At 48.2% G+C, this 15,840-nt stretch overlaps 8 protein-coding genes across 8 annotated transcripts in view; 4 read left to right on the top strand and 4 right to left on the bottom strand.

Annotated features, from left to right (window-relative positions):
* Positions 1-115: 115 nt before the first annotated feature.
* On the top strand, positions 116-1,690 carry MGYG_03719 (methyltransferase; the record flags this gene model as incomplete). The annotated part of the gene is made up of 2 exons (XM_003173496.1): positions 116-968; positions 1,044-1,690. 2 exons carry the CDS (start codon positions 116-118, stop codon positions 1,688-1,690), a joined length of 1,500 nt encoding a protein of 499 aa, XP_003173544.1.
* Positions 1,691-2,192: 502 nt separating this feature from the next.
* MGYG_03718 (hypothetical protein) lies at positions 2,193-5,894 on the top strand (the record flags this gene model as incomplete). The annotated part of the gene is made up of 5 exons (XM_003173495.1): positions 2,193-2,234; positions 2,269-2,395; positions 2,469-2,804; positions 2,867-3,480; positions 3,540-5,894. 5 exons carry the CDS (start codon positions 2,193-2,195, stop codon positions 5,892-5,894), a joined length of 3,474 nt encoding a protein of 1,157 aa, XP_003173543.1.
* Positions 5,895-6,164: 270 nt separating this feature from the next.
* Positions 6,165-6,945, bottom strand: MGYG_03717 (NADH-ubiquinone oxidoreductase subunit; the record flags this gene model as incomplete). Its single annotated transcript, XM_003173494.1, has 8 exons — positions 6,165-6,213; positions 6,283-6,420; positions 6,476-6,539; positions 6,597-6,663; positions 6,686-6,708; positions 6,730-6,736; positions 6,822-6,842; positions 6,895-6,945. The coding sequence occupies 8 exons, from the start codon at positions 6,943-6,945 to the stop codon at positions 6,165-6,167; spliced, it is 420 nt and encodes a 139-aa protein (XP_003173542.1).
* A 315-nt stretch (positions 6,946-7,260) lies between these two features.
* MGYG_03716 (CDP-diacylglycerol-glycerol-3-phosphate 3-phosphatidyltransferase) lies at positions 7,261-8,920 on the top strand (the record flags this gene model as incomplete). The annotated part of the gene is made up of 3 exons (XM_003173493.1): positions 7,261-7,449; positions 7,500-7,852; positions 7,921-8,920. 3 exons carry the CDS (start codon positions 7,261-7,263, stop codon positions 8,918-8,920), a joined length of 1,542 nt encoding a protein of 513 aa, XP_003173541.1.
* Positions 8,921-9,171: 251 nt separating this feature from the next.
* MGYG_03715 (low-temperature viability protein ltv1) lies at positions 9,172-10,696 on the bottom strand (the record flags this gene model as incomplete). Its single annotated transcript, XM_003173492.1, has 2 exons — positions 9,172-10,600; positions 10,674-10,696. 2 exons carry the CDS (start codon positions 10,694-10,696, stop codon positions 9,172-9,174), a joined length of 1,452 nt encoding a protein of 483 aa, XP_003173540.1.
* Positions 10,697-11,034: 338 nt separating this feature from the next.
* Positions 11,035-13,111, bottom strand: MGYG_03714 (nucleolar GTP-binding protein 2; the record flags this gene model as incomplete). Its single annotated transcript, XM_003173491.1, has 2 exons — positions 11,035-12,408; positions 12,446-13,111. The coding sequence occupies 2 exons, from the start codon at positions 13,109-13,111 to the stop codon at positions 11,035-11,037; spliced, it is 2,040 nt and encodes a 679-aa protein (XP_003173539.1).
* Positions 13,112-13,847: 736 nt separating this feature from the next.
* On the top strand, positions 13,848-14,734 carry MGYG_03713 (C2H2 type zinc finger domain-containing protein; the record flags this gene model as incomplete). Its single annotated transcript, XM_003173490.1, has 3 exons — positions 13,848-14,195; positions 14,267-14,356; positions 14,411-14,734. 3 exons carry the CDS (start codon positions 13,848-13,850, stop codon positions 14,732-14,734), a joined length of 762 nt encoding a protein of 253 aa, XP_003173538.1.
* A 168-nt stretch (positions 14,735-14,902) lies between these two features.
* Positions 14,903-15,840, bottom strand: part of MGYG_03712 (regulatory protein) — a gene marked incomplete at both ends in the record, with an annotated part of 3,258 nt that continues 2,320 nt past the window's right edge. The window contains one exon of the mRNA XM_003173489.1: positions 14,903-15,773. Coding sequence (XP_003173537.1) covers positions 14,903-15,773 — 871 coding nt within the window. The remainder of the gene's footprint in view (positions 15,774-15,840) is intronic.

Here is a 15,840-nt window from a genome sequence, read left to right as displayed (position 1 = left end):
ATAAACAGCCCAAAGTCATCTATTGGGACAGTTAATATTGATACAAGACATCCAGATCAGTTGCATTCGTTTGCGCAGACCATTATAGCCCCAAAGCCTCGGTATCCAATTTACAATGACGGTTATCACGAATCCTTCCATTTCTGCAGAGGCATTGTTTGACCAAATATCCGAGTCATATGAGGATGCATATGGCGGCAACGATGGACTAAACACGGCCTTTGCTAGATTAAGCGACTACCATGAACCTGGTTCATCAGTCCTCGACGTCGGTTGTGGTCCTGGGGGTCCAGCATCCAGCCTGGCTCGGGCGGGCTTCAATGTTACGGGTATCGACGTCTCACAAAAGATGATCGAGCTTTGCCAGAAGAGTTTCCCTGGAACCTATCATAAGGTTGACATGACAACATATGAACCATCTCAGCAATTTGACGCTGTCATTTCACTCCTCAGCCTGTTCCAGCAATCACACACAACGATACACTCTATGGTGTTCAAAATGGCATCCTGGCTCCGTCCTGGTGGCACTCTCATCCTGGGAACAATTGCGGCGGAGGACTACATCAAAGATACAGCAGCCCTAAAAACCGCGCGGAAAAATCAGTACATTGAGAACTTCGACACCGAGTTCATGGGACGGGTCATTCCCGCCACATTCATCACTATGAGCGGGTGGCTGAGCCTTGTGCAGCAGACAGGCCTCTTCATCCAGATCGTGGACCGCTGTGAGTTCGAAATCAAAGGCTTTGAGAGCAAGGAAAGGCATTTGTATATCACCGCGAGGAAGCTGGGCCTGGAACCGCTCTTCGGGCCGTACCCCTTGCCAACCTCTCGAAGACGTCCGCATCTTCTGAGCGAGGGAGCATGGAAGCCCTTTGCAGAGCGACTTACACGCCATGAGTTTGACGCTGTGCTCAAGGCTGTCGAGTCGAATAAAGAGGTCCTCGATATTGGAAGTGGCCATGGTGGTAAGTCGATAGATGATTCATCTCCCCAATGTAGTTGTGTAGCTGAGACTGATGTGTTTGCCCCAGAATTACCAGTAGCAATTGCCAAGCAGCTAGGCAAGGCGTATGCCATTGAGCCAAACTGTGACAGAAACGAAGTTCTTGCCAGCAACAGTGCAAAATCGAGTGTTGAAATCCGCCAGGGGACAGCCGAGAAGCTGCCTTTCGAGGACAATAAGTTCGACGCTGCCGTAGCTCTCTGGATCCTGCACTACGTTGATGACTTGGAGCAGTCACTCGCCGAAATGGCCCGCGTGGTAGATCCCACAGCCCCTAACGCTCGCATCGTCATCGTCCAGGGAGCGCCAGACAATGAGGTTGTCAACCTCATCAACAAGGCTTGCGGCCCCATCGCGCAGGAGGGAATGTTGCCCGGAGAGTCTGCCATCGACCACCAGGGCTTTCTACTAGCCACAGCGGCCAGGATCTTTACCAAACATGGATTTGGTGACGTCTCTGTCGCACGGGTCGATGCTCACTGCAATTTCCCAGAACACGACCTTTCTGTTCGCTGCAGCAAAGCAGCGGACGTCCTAACGGATTTCTGGTATAAGGATCATCCGAGGAACGGAGACATGAAGGAGGCGTTCCAGCCAGTCTTGAAGGAGCATTTTGCTAGCAGGCCACTGGAGGTTGGCGACCAGGCTGTCATTTTAATCGCAAAGCCGACTCTCTCACAGTAGATAGACCAAACCCTGTTGTAGATACCTACCTAGTGGGTAGTTAAGCCATAGCCCAACAAACCCTTGTTCTTCTCGCCCACGCGCAAGTAGTGTTGAATCTAGTAAAGTACAAGCGAACGAGGAGACTAGCGTGCCCACAACCTTCTGCTGGAGCTCCTGGGCATTATATCGCAGAGTGAATATGATAATTAGACATCACCAAGGTCTATCGGATGTAAGGATGACAGCTGAAGGTTAGTTGATAGTTGATGGTTGATGTTGTTGATGAGATGAAGGTTGAGGTCGAAGTGTCGGTAACGCGATGAACCTGCTTATCTAAGCTCTGCTGACCAACGAATATGCTGACTAAGATCCTTCGCGGTGACGGACCGTCAGCAAAAGCAATTTCAGGGTGACGGAGCCTTGGGGCGGCGGTCATTTTGAAGCCTTGCAGAGTCTACAGCCGTTCTTTTTGCCTGGCCATGCTGCTGGCCCAAGAACTCTCCCTTTATCCCGAGAAACTATGACCGTGAGTGCGCATGGGATGGCTGACCTCTTCTCTCCCGTTGTCTCCGGATACTAACCGTCTATTTCTATAGCAATTCCAGCTTACGGAGAAGGCTCAGCGCTATATAAACTTGCTGGACACAGCAAGATGCAATCAGAATTGGCACGAAATACCCGGCTTGGTCCGAAAGATCGTTAAGCACGCCCCTGGCCGGAAGTGTGTGTTCTCCCTCGATGCCCTTGAGCTCTAGCGTTTGTTTTCAGACCGTTAATATATGGTTGTATTTTACAGGCTTGATCCAGACTGCTCAGGTCGAAGCCCAGATAATAGAATACTGCAGGAAACGAACGTCACTAGGAAGTGCCGCCAATGAACAGGGCGCCGATGCCCTACGAGAGTGCATACCGAGCCTCCAATCTGTACAGGGAGACGAGAAGAATACCCCTGAGGATACCTTCCAGGCACAAATATGTTTGGCATGGCTGTTCTGGGAGCTATTAGACCTAGAGGAGGCGACGGCGAGCCTGCCCCGGGATTTCGAGGGTACCGTACGGGCCTTGACTAGCAGTGAAAGGCCATTGTCACCATGGACACAAGCGTGCATTGTCCAGGGAGGCTATCTAAAAGGTGATTATTCTCCGACATATACCGCGACATGTCACTTTATGGCTACTAATTGCAATTTATAGGTGCTGCGGAGGAATTGTCCTCAGGGAAAGAAAATGCATTGCGGACCTTTAAATCAACTTTCTCGTGGGCCGCCACTCCTGCATCTGCTGATACCTCAAATCCCCAACTTCTGTTCTGGTCGGAACAGTACCTAGCAAGGACCTCGATGCTGGCCTACGAGTTGTTTATATCTAAAGCGCCCAATTACGATGAGGCTAAACTAGAATTTGGGCTACGATCGCTTCGTCTCTGGGCGTCCCATCCTGATATTAAAGGCAATGACCCTGCAGTGGCTGCCGATATCACGCCAACAAATTCAAGTTCGAAAACTTCATTATGGCGGGCATACTATGATCTCCTCTCTATAATCTTACAGAACGATCTCCAATACCCACCTATGTCGGAAGCCCCAAAGCGAATACAGCTCTCAACAGAGTTTCGAAGGATAGAGGCAACTTGCGAAAACGTGCTCCTCAGGCACTCCAAGTTTCCAAAGGCTAATGTTACCAACCAAGAAGTTGAGCTCTGGGTCAAGCAGGTCATACGCAACTGGGAAGTTTTTTGCGGTGCCGAATGGTGTGATGATGATTTCGGAGAGGGAGGGCAAGGTGCCATCTCGCGGAATGTTTTGGATGTAAGGCTTTTCCGTTTTGATGGAATATGTGAAGAAACAAGTAGCTGACGAGATCATAGATATTATATCGCGCCGCCACCAAGACGTTTCACTCTACATTAATCCTCAGGAAACTATTTCACGTACATGCTGCACTGGCTGAGTTTGACCTGGCTCTTCATGCCCTGGATACATATATCCATCTTGTAAAAGACGCAAAAGAAAGATCGGAGCATTCCAGCCACATGAGGGAGGTCGAAGATCCAGCACTTTTCATCTATACTCTGGCTGAAGGGTTGATAATGTTATGCTGCTTTGGGTCTCGAAGGGACGCAGAGAAAGTCAAGGAGCTTACTGACTTGTTAGATGAAGCGCTGAGTGAACGAATACAAACAAATGGCCATAATTCAATTCAAGGCAGTGCTCAACCGGGCGAAACTAGCATTCCTTCTCAGTGGATGCCGTTTGCCTACCGGGCTATTGGCATTGGCCTGGCTACGTGGGCAAGATGGACTCCTATCAGCGAATCCAGAGCCGAACTTCAGGCCAATGCCATTTGTGCCCTAGAGAAGGCCATGGTAGCCGAAGCTGAACAGGAGCCGAGCCCTGCGACGGTATTTGCTCTTGCTATGCTACGTGCAGAAACGAGAGATCTAGATGGTGCCATTGAGCTTGTTCGTACGGCACTAAGCTCATCCAATGTTGAAGACGACGCAGAGCAGGCGGACTCGCGCTCCGTTATTAACTACGGGGAGAGAGATATCGTCCCACTGTGGCATTTACTTGCGCTCTTACTCAGTTCAAAAGAGGACTTTAAAACCGCGGTCAATGCCTGTGATGTTGTATTTGAAATGGTCTCGACAGAAAAGCTACTCCATAAGCAAAGTACTTTCAGGCCTCTTCGAACCTCAAGCGGAAAGGACGAGGCCTGCCTGAGCTTCGTTGGTGATGGACAACATTCCAGGTTTCCAGACATAGAAACACGCGAGAGGGAGAGCATGGTTGAGCTACGCATGACACAACTCGCACTTATGGATGTCGTCCGTGGCCCCGAGGCTGCCCTGAATTACAGCGATGAACTTATTAGTCTGTTTGGCCGGCTTTTTGCTGGTGTTGGGCTGGGTGATATCGATGTTAAAGGCAACTCAGACCATCTGACTCCTCCAAAAAGCGCATCTGGGACCGTTAGAACTGGGCGTGGTAGCATTTTTGGCTGGAAAAGGACCCAGCGGTCTCCGATAGATCAGGGGGCCCTGCTGCACGGCGATTCTGGCACAGGACCTGGAGCTGCATCAGGAATCCCTGACAAAGAATCAGCTGCTGCAGCACTTGCACCAGCTATCCAAGTCACTAATAATGACGAACAAGCGTCTAGTCCAGCACAGCATCGCGGTAGGTCTCGTCAAGGCTCACTTCTACGCAAAGAAAATAAATTCTCCCAGAAGATCCATCGCCTGGAAGGAAGCGTAGCCAACACAGCCCCTGAAAAAGACTTGACTTTAAATGAACAAAGCGACACCGCGAGGCAAACCCTACCGCCTGTCTACCACAACATGAAACACACGGAAGAACCAGCTCCAGCTGGCCACCTACACCAGCCACCAATACAGGACGTTAGGTTACCTACAGCTCACCAATCCAGCCCCCTGAATAAGGCATTGACCAGATTCCCAAGAGTTCAGGAGCAAAAGCACTCCCTCGGTTTGCTTGTCAAGATATGGCTGTTCATCTCTAACCTTTACCGGAGGGCCTTACTACTTGAAGATGCTATGGAAGCTTGCAACGAGGCATCAACACATGCCACTCGTATTGAAGGATTTGTTGCAGCCCAAGAGTCATCCGCTCGGGCCTTTGCTGATGAAGGATGGGGTGGTACAAAGTCTCCAGATGAGCTATGGGGCGATATCTATGCCGAACGCGGTTATATCGCCCAGGCGCAATCGAAGCCATATGAAGCCATCAAGCATTTCGAGGAAGCACTCATGCATTACCCTGATCATCCACGAGCAACGGTCGGTTTAGCTACACTCCTACTTGATATTCACGAGCAGACACTGCCCGCAGAAGAATCTTCGCCGCCCCCATTACCTGATATCTCAAACATTTCTCTCCACTCACCTTCGCGCCAACCGGAAACAAATGCTACAAATGGAATAGGTGCCAAAGTTGAGTCTACAGCTACGCCACCCAATGACACACCTGAGTCTCTTAATCGTCTTGCTGCGAGAGACAGGGCTTATGGGCTACTCTCTACTCTAACTAAACTCGGCACTGCGTGGGATAACTCGGAAGCATGGTTTGCCTTGTCTAGAGCGTATGAGCAAGGGGGCCAGGTTGAAAAGGCAAAGGAAGTGTTATGGTGGTGCATCGACCTTGAGAACGGCCGGCCGGTTCGACATTGGTGGAACATTGGGTCTGGTGGCTATGTTCTTTAAAATTATTCTCAATTTTTCTACGCATGAGCGGTATGTCGCTGCGTTTTGGCTAAAGTATATAGTTATAATTTATGCTCCTTACTATTCCCCACACTCCTCTCCCCATCCGAGTAAAACGCAATAGAGATGATTTGGAATAAACTCAGGTTGCCCAATACTTCAACTTATATACATATTTGCCTAAATAAAGCCTCGAGAGTAAGTCTAACTAACTGACACTTAATTGGAAACAGTGATCTTAGGGCAAGACCGGCAGGCGTGTTCTTCCCATTACCGGGGAGCAGCAACTGGTTCCCAGGCAGAGTATTTTGGTTTCACGCTGTAAATATCCAGGAAGCATTAGTTTTTGTGTTCTGCAAGGGGACAAGAACGTAACGGGGAAGCTAACGTGTTGTATGGCTTGTATGCAGCCCGAGTGAGGGTCATGTTGGGTCTGTGCTCTGGAGTTTCCCATTTCCGTACTCCAGCTTGCATAATTGCATCCTGAGTTGGTGGCTTGTCAACCATGTAGGAGATCCAAGCGTGCCTATGCAAGATTAGAGTCAGAGACTTCCCTGTAGAGGCATAGTCAATAATCTTACCAGCCAGGGTCGATATGCGAAGCATCGAGATCATGATCCTTATAATCAACCCAGCGAGTTCGGACTATATCTGTCAGAATCACTATTCCCTATTTTTATTCACCAAATATGTGTGACGTACGAGGTAATTCTTCGTTGTTCTCGAAATATTTGTTTCCGTATCGGTCGATGGCTACGAGCGTACCGGCCTTGGTATCACCTACATTCGGCCTCGTTAGCAATTGCTCTCAAAACTTCTTGAACTATGAACATACCAATATACTATAATATGAAGCAGACATAATTTAGCGTCCGAACTCCATACCATATATCCGCTTACAATCCTCGTCGCGGATGGTTAACTTACGTGCATCTGGTGGCCATAGTCCTGCAGAAATCGGTTAGCCTTAAACTGCATAATGCTCTCAATTAGCGCCTACCTTGATTCCAATCTTCCACAAGTTCCGCAATGTCCTGGTGATGGTCGACATGGTGACAGCGGACGGTGTCGTTGCCCTAGAGTTGGTCTTCAGTCGTTGGAATGTCGAGGTTCTTCACGGCTTTCCACTTGGTTTGTTCGGACTGCCGCGAGGACCCAAAAGTGGTTTAGCGCCGATTCAGTTGATCGATAAGATAAAAAATGTTATGAAACTTCCAACAACAAACCACGAGATGTCACCAGAAGAACTACCCAGTTAGATCTTTGTCATATTGTACCTTGAGATGCGATATATATTGGAGAGGCGATGATAAAATGCACGGGAGGGCGCACCCTCCTCAATTGCTGTCGGGGCTACTCAGCACGCATGCCCAACTACATATCCCCTGTCCGCAAGTTCTCGTCTGCTTCGAGCCCAGCAGCGAGTTATACTAGCTCTTCTTCGCCTATTGGTAGCCTAACAGTGGAGTTGGATCGGATTTCACCCAAATTCAAAATACAGGCGTCAGATATCCAGATTCTGAACTCTCCCGCTGCATTCTATGAGACTTTGAAGGTAAGTGCCAATGCACATGCGCCTGAGAGTAACCGGCTAACAGCTGACAGGACAAAATACGCAACGCAAAACGAAGAGTATACCTCTCAACGCTGTATATCGGGAAAACCGAACATGAGCTTCTTTCTGTCATCAATGAGAGTCTTCGCCGGAACCCCGACTTAAAGGTATCCATTCTAACGGATGCGCTGCGTGGAACTCGTGAATCGCCGAATCCCTCTTGTGCTTCCCTCTTAGCCTCCTTGGTGGAGGAATATGGACCGGAAAGAGTGGAAATAAGAATGTTTCATACTCCAAACTTCGTTGGAATGAAGAAGAAATACGTACCAAAGAGAATAAACGAAGGATGGGGTCTTCAACATATGAAACTTTACGGGGTAGACGATGAAATAATTCTTTCTGGGTATAGCACTTTACAATTTATCTTTATAAGCGCACAGCCATCTAACACACCACGCTTTTTTGTAACAGGGCTAATCTTTCCGATGACTATTTTACAAATCGACTCGACCGATACCATGTTTTTCAGTCAAAAGAGCTGGCTGAGTACTATTCTCAGATCCACCATGCTATTTGCAGATTTAGTTTTCAGGTTCTACCGGATGCAACTAGCAAACAGGGCTATGTCATGAATTGGCCAGCTACGAATTCTGGGCCATCCCCTCTAGATGACCCTAAAGCTTTTATATCCGTGGCGTCAATATCCCTTTCGAAACTAATACAGCCACCAACAACCCAGGATATTTCTGCATCCATGCCCGAAAATCAAACATATGTATACCCTGTGGCACAGTTCACACCGCTTTTAAAACCAGACCACTCGACAGAGTTTCCAGCTGTTACAAGTATCCTAAGTGCTCTAGCCAATAACCCGATGTTGAAGAATTCTCGCTGGCTTTTCACTGCTGGCTACTTCAACATGCACCCGCTTCTCTCATCTCTTCTGATTTCAAGCACCACTCCGTCTCCTGTTTCTCTAACTAGCCAAGGAACAGTTCTCACAGCATCTCCATGGGCGAATGGCTTCTACGGGTCTCCAGGGGTCTCAGGAATGTTACCCGCAGCATATACCCACTTGTCCGCTAGGTTCCTAGATCGGGTCGCAGAATCACAGAGGACCAATTCTATTCAATTGAAGGAATGGCGTAAGGGAACTGTGAATGAGCCTGGTGGGTGGACATATCACGCTAAGGGGCTATGGGTAACACTTCCGAACGAGAAATATCCAAGTCTTACTTTTGTTGGAAGCAGCAATTATACTAAACGAAGCTACGGCCTTGATTTGGAGGTTGGTGCTGTCGTAGTAACCACGGACAACAGTTTGAAAGAGAGATTAGGCCAAGAGACTGAGTGGCTACAAGAGGATTCCAATCCCATTTCAAGGGAGGATTTAAGGAAAGTTGAACGACGGGTCAGCTGGAATGTTCGTCTCGCCATGTGGATTGTAGAGCGAGTTGGCGGAGCTTTGTGAACAGCTTATCCTACGATATGTACAACATGTAATATAATAGAAGCATATATCAATAACTAGCAATCATATTAAGTGTGTCAGGATTCATCTTTGTTTGTAGGTAGGGACTAGTCCAGTTTTTAAATATCACGCGTATCATCCTCTATTCCCCGTTAATTTATAAAATAGGGCATATACTTTTGATTCATAAACCAACGCTAAACTCCAATCAGGAAAAGAAAATCACAATCGTAAATGGCTTGAAATGGATATCAGACTTTCCCGAAGGCATTTGTAGTGAGCTTAGGAGGCCCAAGCCCTTGTCTGACTTCATCCAGCATCCTCATTCCAATGACTTCATTCCCATTCTTTCCTCTGCGGCCTTGGGCCCCCTTGCGTTTAGCATGGACTCGTCGATCATCCCACTTGTCTAAGAACCCATCCATAACATCGTTAAAATCAGACCGAAGAGGAGTGTTGCTATCATTGGCAACAAGGCTCGGGGCTTGCGAGAGCTTGGAGAACCTAGAAAATCGTGACACGCCGCTTGCAACGGACATGTCATCTGCCATGCTTGAGCCTTCATATTCCTCTCCTTCGTCTAAAGCATACAGGGCTTCCATCCTTTCAAAACGGTCATCCAGAAGCCTGTGGCCGTCGGTCCTGGCAAGCGAGGAGGATGTCATTGAGTAGGCAGAAGGGTTTGTCTTTGCACCCTTGCGCTTCTTCTTCCTGACCGGGGTTCCTCCTAGTGTAAATAATGTCGACGCTGTAGTGCGAAGCTCTGATGCGCTATCATCCATATTAGCTGCAACTTTATTTGTTTTCATATCTTTCTTATATTTTGCAAAGTCCTTCAGCCAGTCCCCTTCATGTTCCTCCATGTCGGGTATCTGTTCATCAATAGGCGGCTGAGATGACTTGCTAGAGCTCGACTTGTCGTCTGATGTCGTGGAAATGTGGCTGTCAGTGGAGGTATTATGTTGAACTGGTGCTTTTTCAGTTGCATCTGACTCCCAGCCCTCGTCGTCGTCTTCAATGTAGGTATCTCTCCACTCGTCAGGGTCCACCTCTGCATCATGTCCCCCAACAACGAGGTTATCAAATATGTCCTCATCACACTCTTCATCAACGTACGCATCATCCTCTAGCGCCTCAAGGGTCTCCCTCAATCGTGGGTCCATGTCCGGCTGGAAACCCGCAATTGCATCTGGCACATCCTGTTGATCCTGATAAGTAGCCTTGCGTATATATGATGAGGCGGTTGATAAGATATCATCATTAGCATCGCCATAGGTAATACTATCCGCTCCGTCGCCTTCCAGCGAAATTTCTCTCAGAGCATCCTCAAGTTTCATGCCCTTCTTGCCTTTGCCTTTTGTTCTCGCCTCCACGAAATGGGCGTCTCCAACTCCCTCGCCTAATCCGCGCAAATGTTGCATGTAATCATACTTGGTATCGTCATAGAAAATGCCATAGTTTGCTGCCTCTCCTTCATTTCTGCGAGTCGCTGATTTGAATTCATCGTCAAGTTCTCGCAGAGTCCGTGTCTCTCGCTTCGACGATGATGACTTGACGCTAGAAGCTGGAGCAGGGCGCCCCACTACATGCAGAACCCTATCTTCTGCCTCTGGATCATGTATTAACGGGTCATTCTGCGATCTGTGGAAGAGTTGATATTTTGTTGCGGATTTTTTATCACTAAGGAAATGAAACATAGTTAGCTCTTCAAGACCACTGCAATCAGCACATTAATTTATCTCAAATGACTCACATCCACTGTTTAGTTGGAGGCATTGTGATGCGTTATTCTGGAGGGAATACTCCTTGCTGTGAATCGTTGCGAGAATGCGGTAGGTCTTCGTTGCTCTCATTTTTTTAAGAAGTGCGGGCCACAGACAAAATATTTTTAAGATAAGGTCACGTGAAATAAGCGATAAGCGATAAGGTTTTTCCCCATGCAACAAGGGCTTAATTTCTCTTTCTTACGGAGTCCGGAGTACATCAACGCAAACAAAACATTACGGCGGCAGTATAAAAAGAATATTTCACGATTTCGTGAACGTGAAACAAATGACATGATACCTTTCTAAATGCATAGTACCGCAACATGGACACATACAGTCGTAACCAAATCACTCTTCCTCCGCCAGGAAACTGTTTCCTTTTTTCTTAGTCTTGACTTTTTTGTTTGCCTTGAAATGTTTCTTCCCTGGGCCTCGAACTTCTGATACGTCTATATTCTTCTCCAACGCAATAAGTGTCCTTTGCTTGCGGCCAGTGATTTCTTTTTGTTTACCCACTTCCGAATACTTATAGCTGAATGGCATCTTTAGATGTCCTGCCGACCCGGCACCGCCAGGGCCGAAGAATCCTTTGTCAAGCTTCTTCGATCGAGCGCTCTGGACTGGGATGGAGCTGTTACCAGAAGTGTGGGATGGGGTCATGACCGAATCTAAATCGATATCATCGTCTATCCCATCCACCTGGTCACCGCGAGTTGCAGCCGCGTGTTCCTTCAGCAGAGCCTCCTTCCGCCGGGCTGGGAGATGAGCCATATCATACAATCCTTCGTTAAATTCCAATTCATAATCTGCGCGCTCTTTTGGATCCGTGAATGGAGGATCTTTGGGTGGTGGATGGCAGAATAACAACTTTCCATTGACATAGTCCTTTAGCACATATCTCGCGGCACGGGATTCGTCTGGCTGTCCTAAACCAGTCGTGGCGAATCCACGGGCACGGGCATATGCACGAAGGATTTCGGACGCAGTTGGGACTCCCGTTCCTCCCTCTTCGATGCTGCGGATGGGTATCTTCATTCCATACACTGCCTCGAGGAAGTCGTGTGGAATTCTCTGAGCGACAAGCCCTGCTGGGCCAGTGTATTCTCGAAGCTGATCAATGGGAAGAACGCCATTTACAACGAGCTCCGCCTTGGTTGTCGCAAAGTTAGGGAAAACAAGACCAGGACAGTCACAAAGGACAATCTTAGGTGTTAGGTAGAGGGTCTGGAAGTGTTTTGTTTTTCCAGGAGTTGCGGAGACAGACACCTTCTTTGATCCGAGAAGTGCGTTGATGGTGCTGGATTTACCAACATTAGGATACCCGACAAGGCCAATGGTGGTGACGTCTTTGCTCTTCTCATCACTAGGATCACGCGGAGGGGCCGCAGACATAAACAGTGCCTCCAACTCATCCACCGTGATAATTTCAGTTCTTTCTGATTCAGGCCCCTCTGGAAGTGGTAAACCGCCATCATCGTCATCTTCGTCTTCGTCATCGTCATCGTCCTCCTCTTCCTCCTCCTCGCCAGCCTCCTCGGCTTCTTCTGAGTTATGAATACGGGCATTTCTCGCTTTCTCGACAAGTGCTGCTTCAACATCGCCCTCATCTTCATCGCTTTCGTCTTCCTGCTCGTTTGCTTCGTTCATTTCCTTCGCTAGAGCAGCCGAGAAGAACTTATAAGATATGTTGTGTTCCTCAAAATAATCCGCCCAGGCCTCCCTCTGTTTTAACGTCATCATATCCGCCTTGTTCACCAACAGCAAATTTCTCTTCGCAGGGCTCACTTCTTTGACATATCTTTCCAAATCCTCTGATCGAAATAGAAGCGGGTTCCTCGCGTCCACAATTTGTACACAGGTCTGACCGTTCGAGGACTCGCCAAAGCTGTCTCCAAACCTGTAAATTCCGCTCAAACGGGGTCATCAGTATATCTTGCACCTCTCGGAGTTCGGCAAGCCCTCTTCTCCAGTCAAGAAAGCTCTCTCGTTCCATCACATCAAGTTCATTGCGAGTTGTTCGTTCGTTCCACTTGGGACGTCGAGGAACGGTCAAGCGAGCACGGTTCTTCTGATGTTTCCTGATAGCGTTTCTCTCATCTGCAGCAGAAAGGAGATAAGGGTTCTTCTGGTCCTGGTGTATGATCTTGACGTTATTCATTTTTTCGGCCGTGAAATCGGTTCCCGCCAGTTCGGCTGTGCTTAGAAACTCGTCGAGGGCCGCCTGCTCGGTAATACTGCGCATTTTCACCCATGACGCCTCTTCGGTCGGGTTTGTGATATAGGTCTCGCCGTCGGTGCCTTTCCGCTGAATAGCAGCAGCATTGTGAGATACTTTTTTTCTGTCTGAACGCTTCCCCTTGCCAAATCTGTCGTTCATCAAACTGTTCCCCAACCCCACAGAATTCTTCGATTTGGCCAACACCATGGCTGCTTATATAAAGATCGACTGTCCTATATTCAAAATGAACAAAACACAATATTATCTGGGCTTTGATGATGATTTAGGTGTATAGATTGCGGGGCAAAAGATATGAAGATATGAAATTTTGAGGGAGCGAAAAAAATATAAGCGATAAGATTGCTTATGAATCAGCGGGACGCCGCTTATCAGATAGCGGATTATAGTTAACGCGGTACCATATTAAAGTTTGATCTTGTGTAGATTATGTAATCGTGGTAAGTAGCAAATCACATATCTAAATTTGAAGCAGGGAGATTATTCTGCACCTATGGTTATTTGGAAACATTGTTCTCATCTGTATAAACTTGTATTTCATGACAGCAACGAATGCTCGTGCAATGCTCAGTTGCTACAGTAAACTGTGATAGTGATTGGCTAGCCACTAACTTGATGATGACTAATCAACAGCTACCTGCAACTTTGAGCTTGTAAACTTTTGGCGTCTCTATAACTGTCCAACACTCCAGCCATTTAAATACTTCCCTGGCCATTTTTCAAGGAGACGATCGAGAATATCTAACTACCCGAAGCCACAGAGCACAGCATACGAGATACCCAATTGATCAACAGCCCTGAACGTCACTAGGCTGAATAACAAGCTATACAAATTCTGGAGAGCCGTGCATACATACCCTACCCTACATCATACCAGGCACTCACCGCCCCCATAAATCAGCCCAACCAGCTGGTTAAACCCACCATGTCGAAACGCTCCCGCGACACCTCCCAAGAGCCACCAGATGCTCCATCAACATCAACACCATCAACAATACCCTCATCTCCACCACGACATAAATATCCTCACATGGATCGTTCGTCTGAACAACCAGGTCCCTTGAACACGTTGATGCACTGCACCCTACCGCCGCATAAAGGCGACTTAACGTTCCCTACGTACGAAGCGTATGAATCGCATTACTTGCAGACGCATATAAACCGGTGTTCGGAATGTGCGAAGAATTTCCCGTCGGATTTACTGCTTACGAGGCATATTGAGGAGAATCATGATCCTGTTATGGAGGAGAGGAAGGAGAGGGGCGAGAAGACGGTATGTGCTGCCCCTCCGCTGGCTGACTGGGATACGTTTCTTGATGTGAATGGCTGATTGGTATGGTGTAGTTTGGTTGTTTTGTAGAGGGGTGTGAGAGGAGGTGTTCGACGCCTCAGAAACGAAGGAGGCATTTGATTGATAAGCATTGTTTTCCAAAGGTAGGGGGTCATGGTGTGGTTGGATGTGGTGTGCTTTTGCTAATGGTTATATAGGGGTATAATTTCTATATTGTCAATGATGGGATAGACAAGTATAGCTCCATGCTCCGGTCGAGCGTGACTATGCATAGACGTCGTTTCTCGTTGGAGACAGGCGGTGCTAGTTCGAGAGGGAATGGCGTTATATCTCCGGGCGCAACGCCGTCAAGACGGCGAGACCATGCTACGTATGAGGATGTCAAGGCGAATGATGTATCTTCTGTTAATGGGCGTGTTGATGTGGAAGAACAAGATGGTTTAGACGGTCTTACGAAGTCGATGTCTGCGCTGAGGTTTGTACCTCATAGCGTAGCGGCACGGATGTCATCGAAGAAATAAATGGTTTCCTTTTTTGTCTATTTCTGGTCGAGATTATTTAGCGTTGCATATGTTTGGGTCACTAGGTCTAGTATAGGGGTATAATATAAAATAACATGATAAATCATAGCCTCGCTATTCGCGCTGAAAGTAAGAATTATAAGGGGAAGAAATATCAAACAGTATATGTTATATATCGAGTAGATCCGCGTATATTTCCAGGCTGGCGCCAATGAGGTCTACGATAGGCCAGCTCGTATTCCCCTTGAACGTCCTAGACCAGACACGCACAACAGCGACGCTAAGGCGTCTCATCAGTGCCGGATCAGTAATAAGCTCTGCCTCTGTAGCTGCAGTAACAGAGGAAGACATGTCTGTTTCATCTATCATGCCCTTGACCCATAGAAGCAACTTTCGTTCATGGTCTGATAGACCCTGGTCATGTTGGGTGGCGGGTATACAGAGTAGCCAGCGCGAGAGCAAGAATGCACATTCAAGAGAGCATATTGAATGCTGTATTGACCAGAAGAACGAGTGGGTGCGGGCTACGAAGTCGATGCCTAGACGGACGGGGATGGAAAGGGCATGAGCGGAGTGTAAGAGGGCCATGATCAGGCGGGAACTGCGGGTTAGAGGTGGAGAGTCATTGAGTGCTTGGGCGATCTGGACAGGATCCTGGGAGACGAGGCGGCGGCATGGACCGAGGTCGAGGTGCAGGCGTATATATGCAAGGCCAAGCAGGGCGGTGGACGTGAATGCTATGGGTCCCGCGGGGTTTTGTGGATCGATACTTGACTCCGGTGTTTGACGCCAGCCGCGTTTCCAGGCACTAAGCGAGTTGCCCATGACGGCGAGGTCGTCGGGTCGTAGGCTAGTGCCGGCCATAGAAGGGGCAGAGAGGCAGAGCTGGCGGGCAAAGAAGATTTGTTGGATAATAGCGTGGATGAGGACATAGTTACCTAGTGGGGACACCGGGTGGGAAGGAGGTGTAGCAGTAGTAGTAGCGGCAGCGGGCTTTGTATAGAGATTTGCAAGAGCATCTTGGAAAGAGGAAGGAGTACTGGTGTCTGATGAAGGACGACGGACACGACGCCACTGGCTGGCTGTGGCTGCCTTCCATTCATCGG

The sequence above is a fragment of the Nannizzia gypsea genome, genomic scaffold, assembly GCF_000150975.2.
Source record: "Nannizzia gypsea CBS 118893 supercont1.3 genomic scaffold, whole genome shotgun sequence".
Classification (NCBI taxonomy): Eukaryota; Fungi; Ascomycota; class Eurotiomycetes; order Onygenales; family Arthrodermataceae; genus Nannizzia; species Nannizzia gypsea.
Note: the sequence above shows the minus strand (reverse complement) of the source record. Positions and strands in the feature narration are given on the sequence as shown.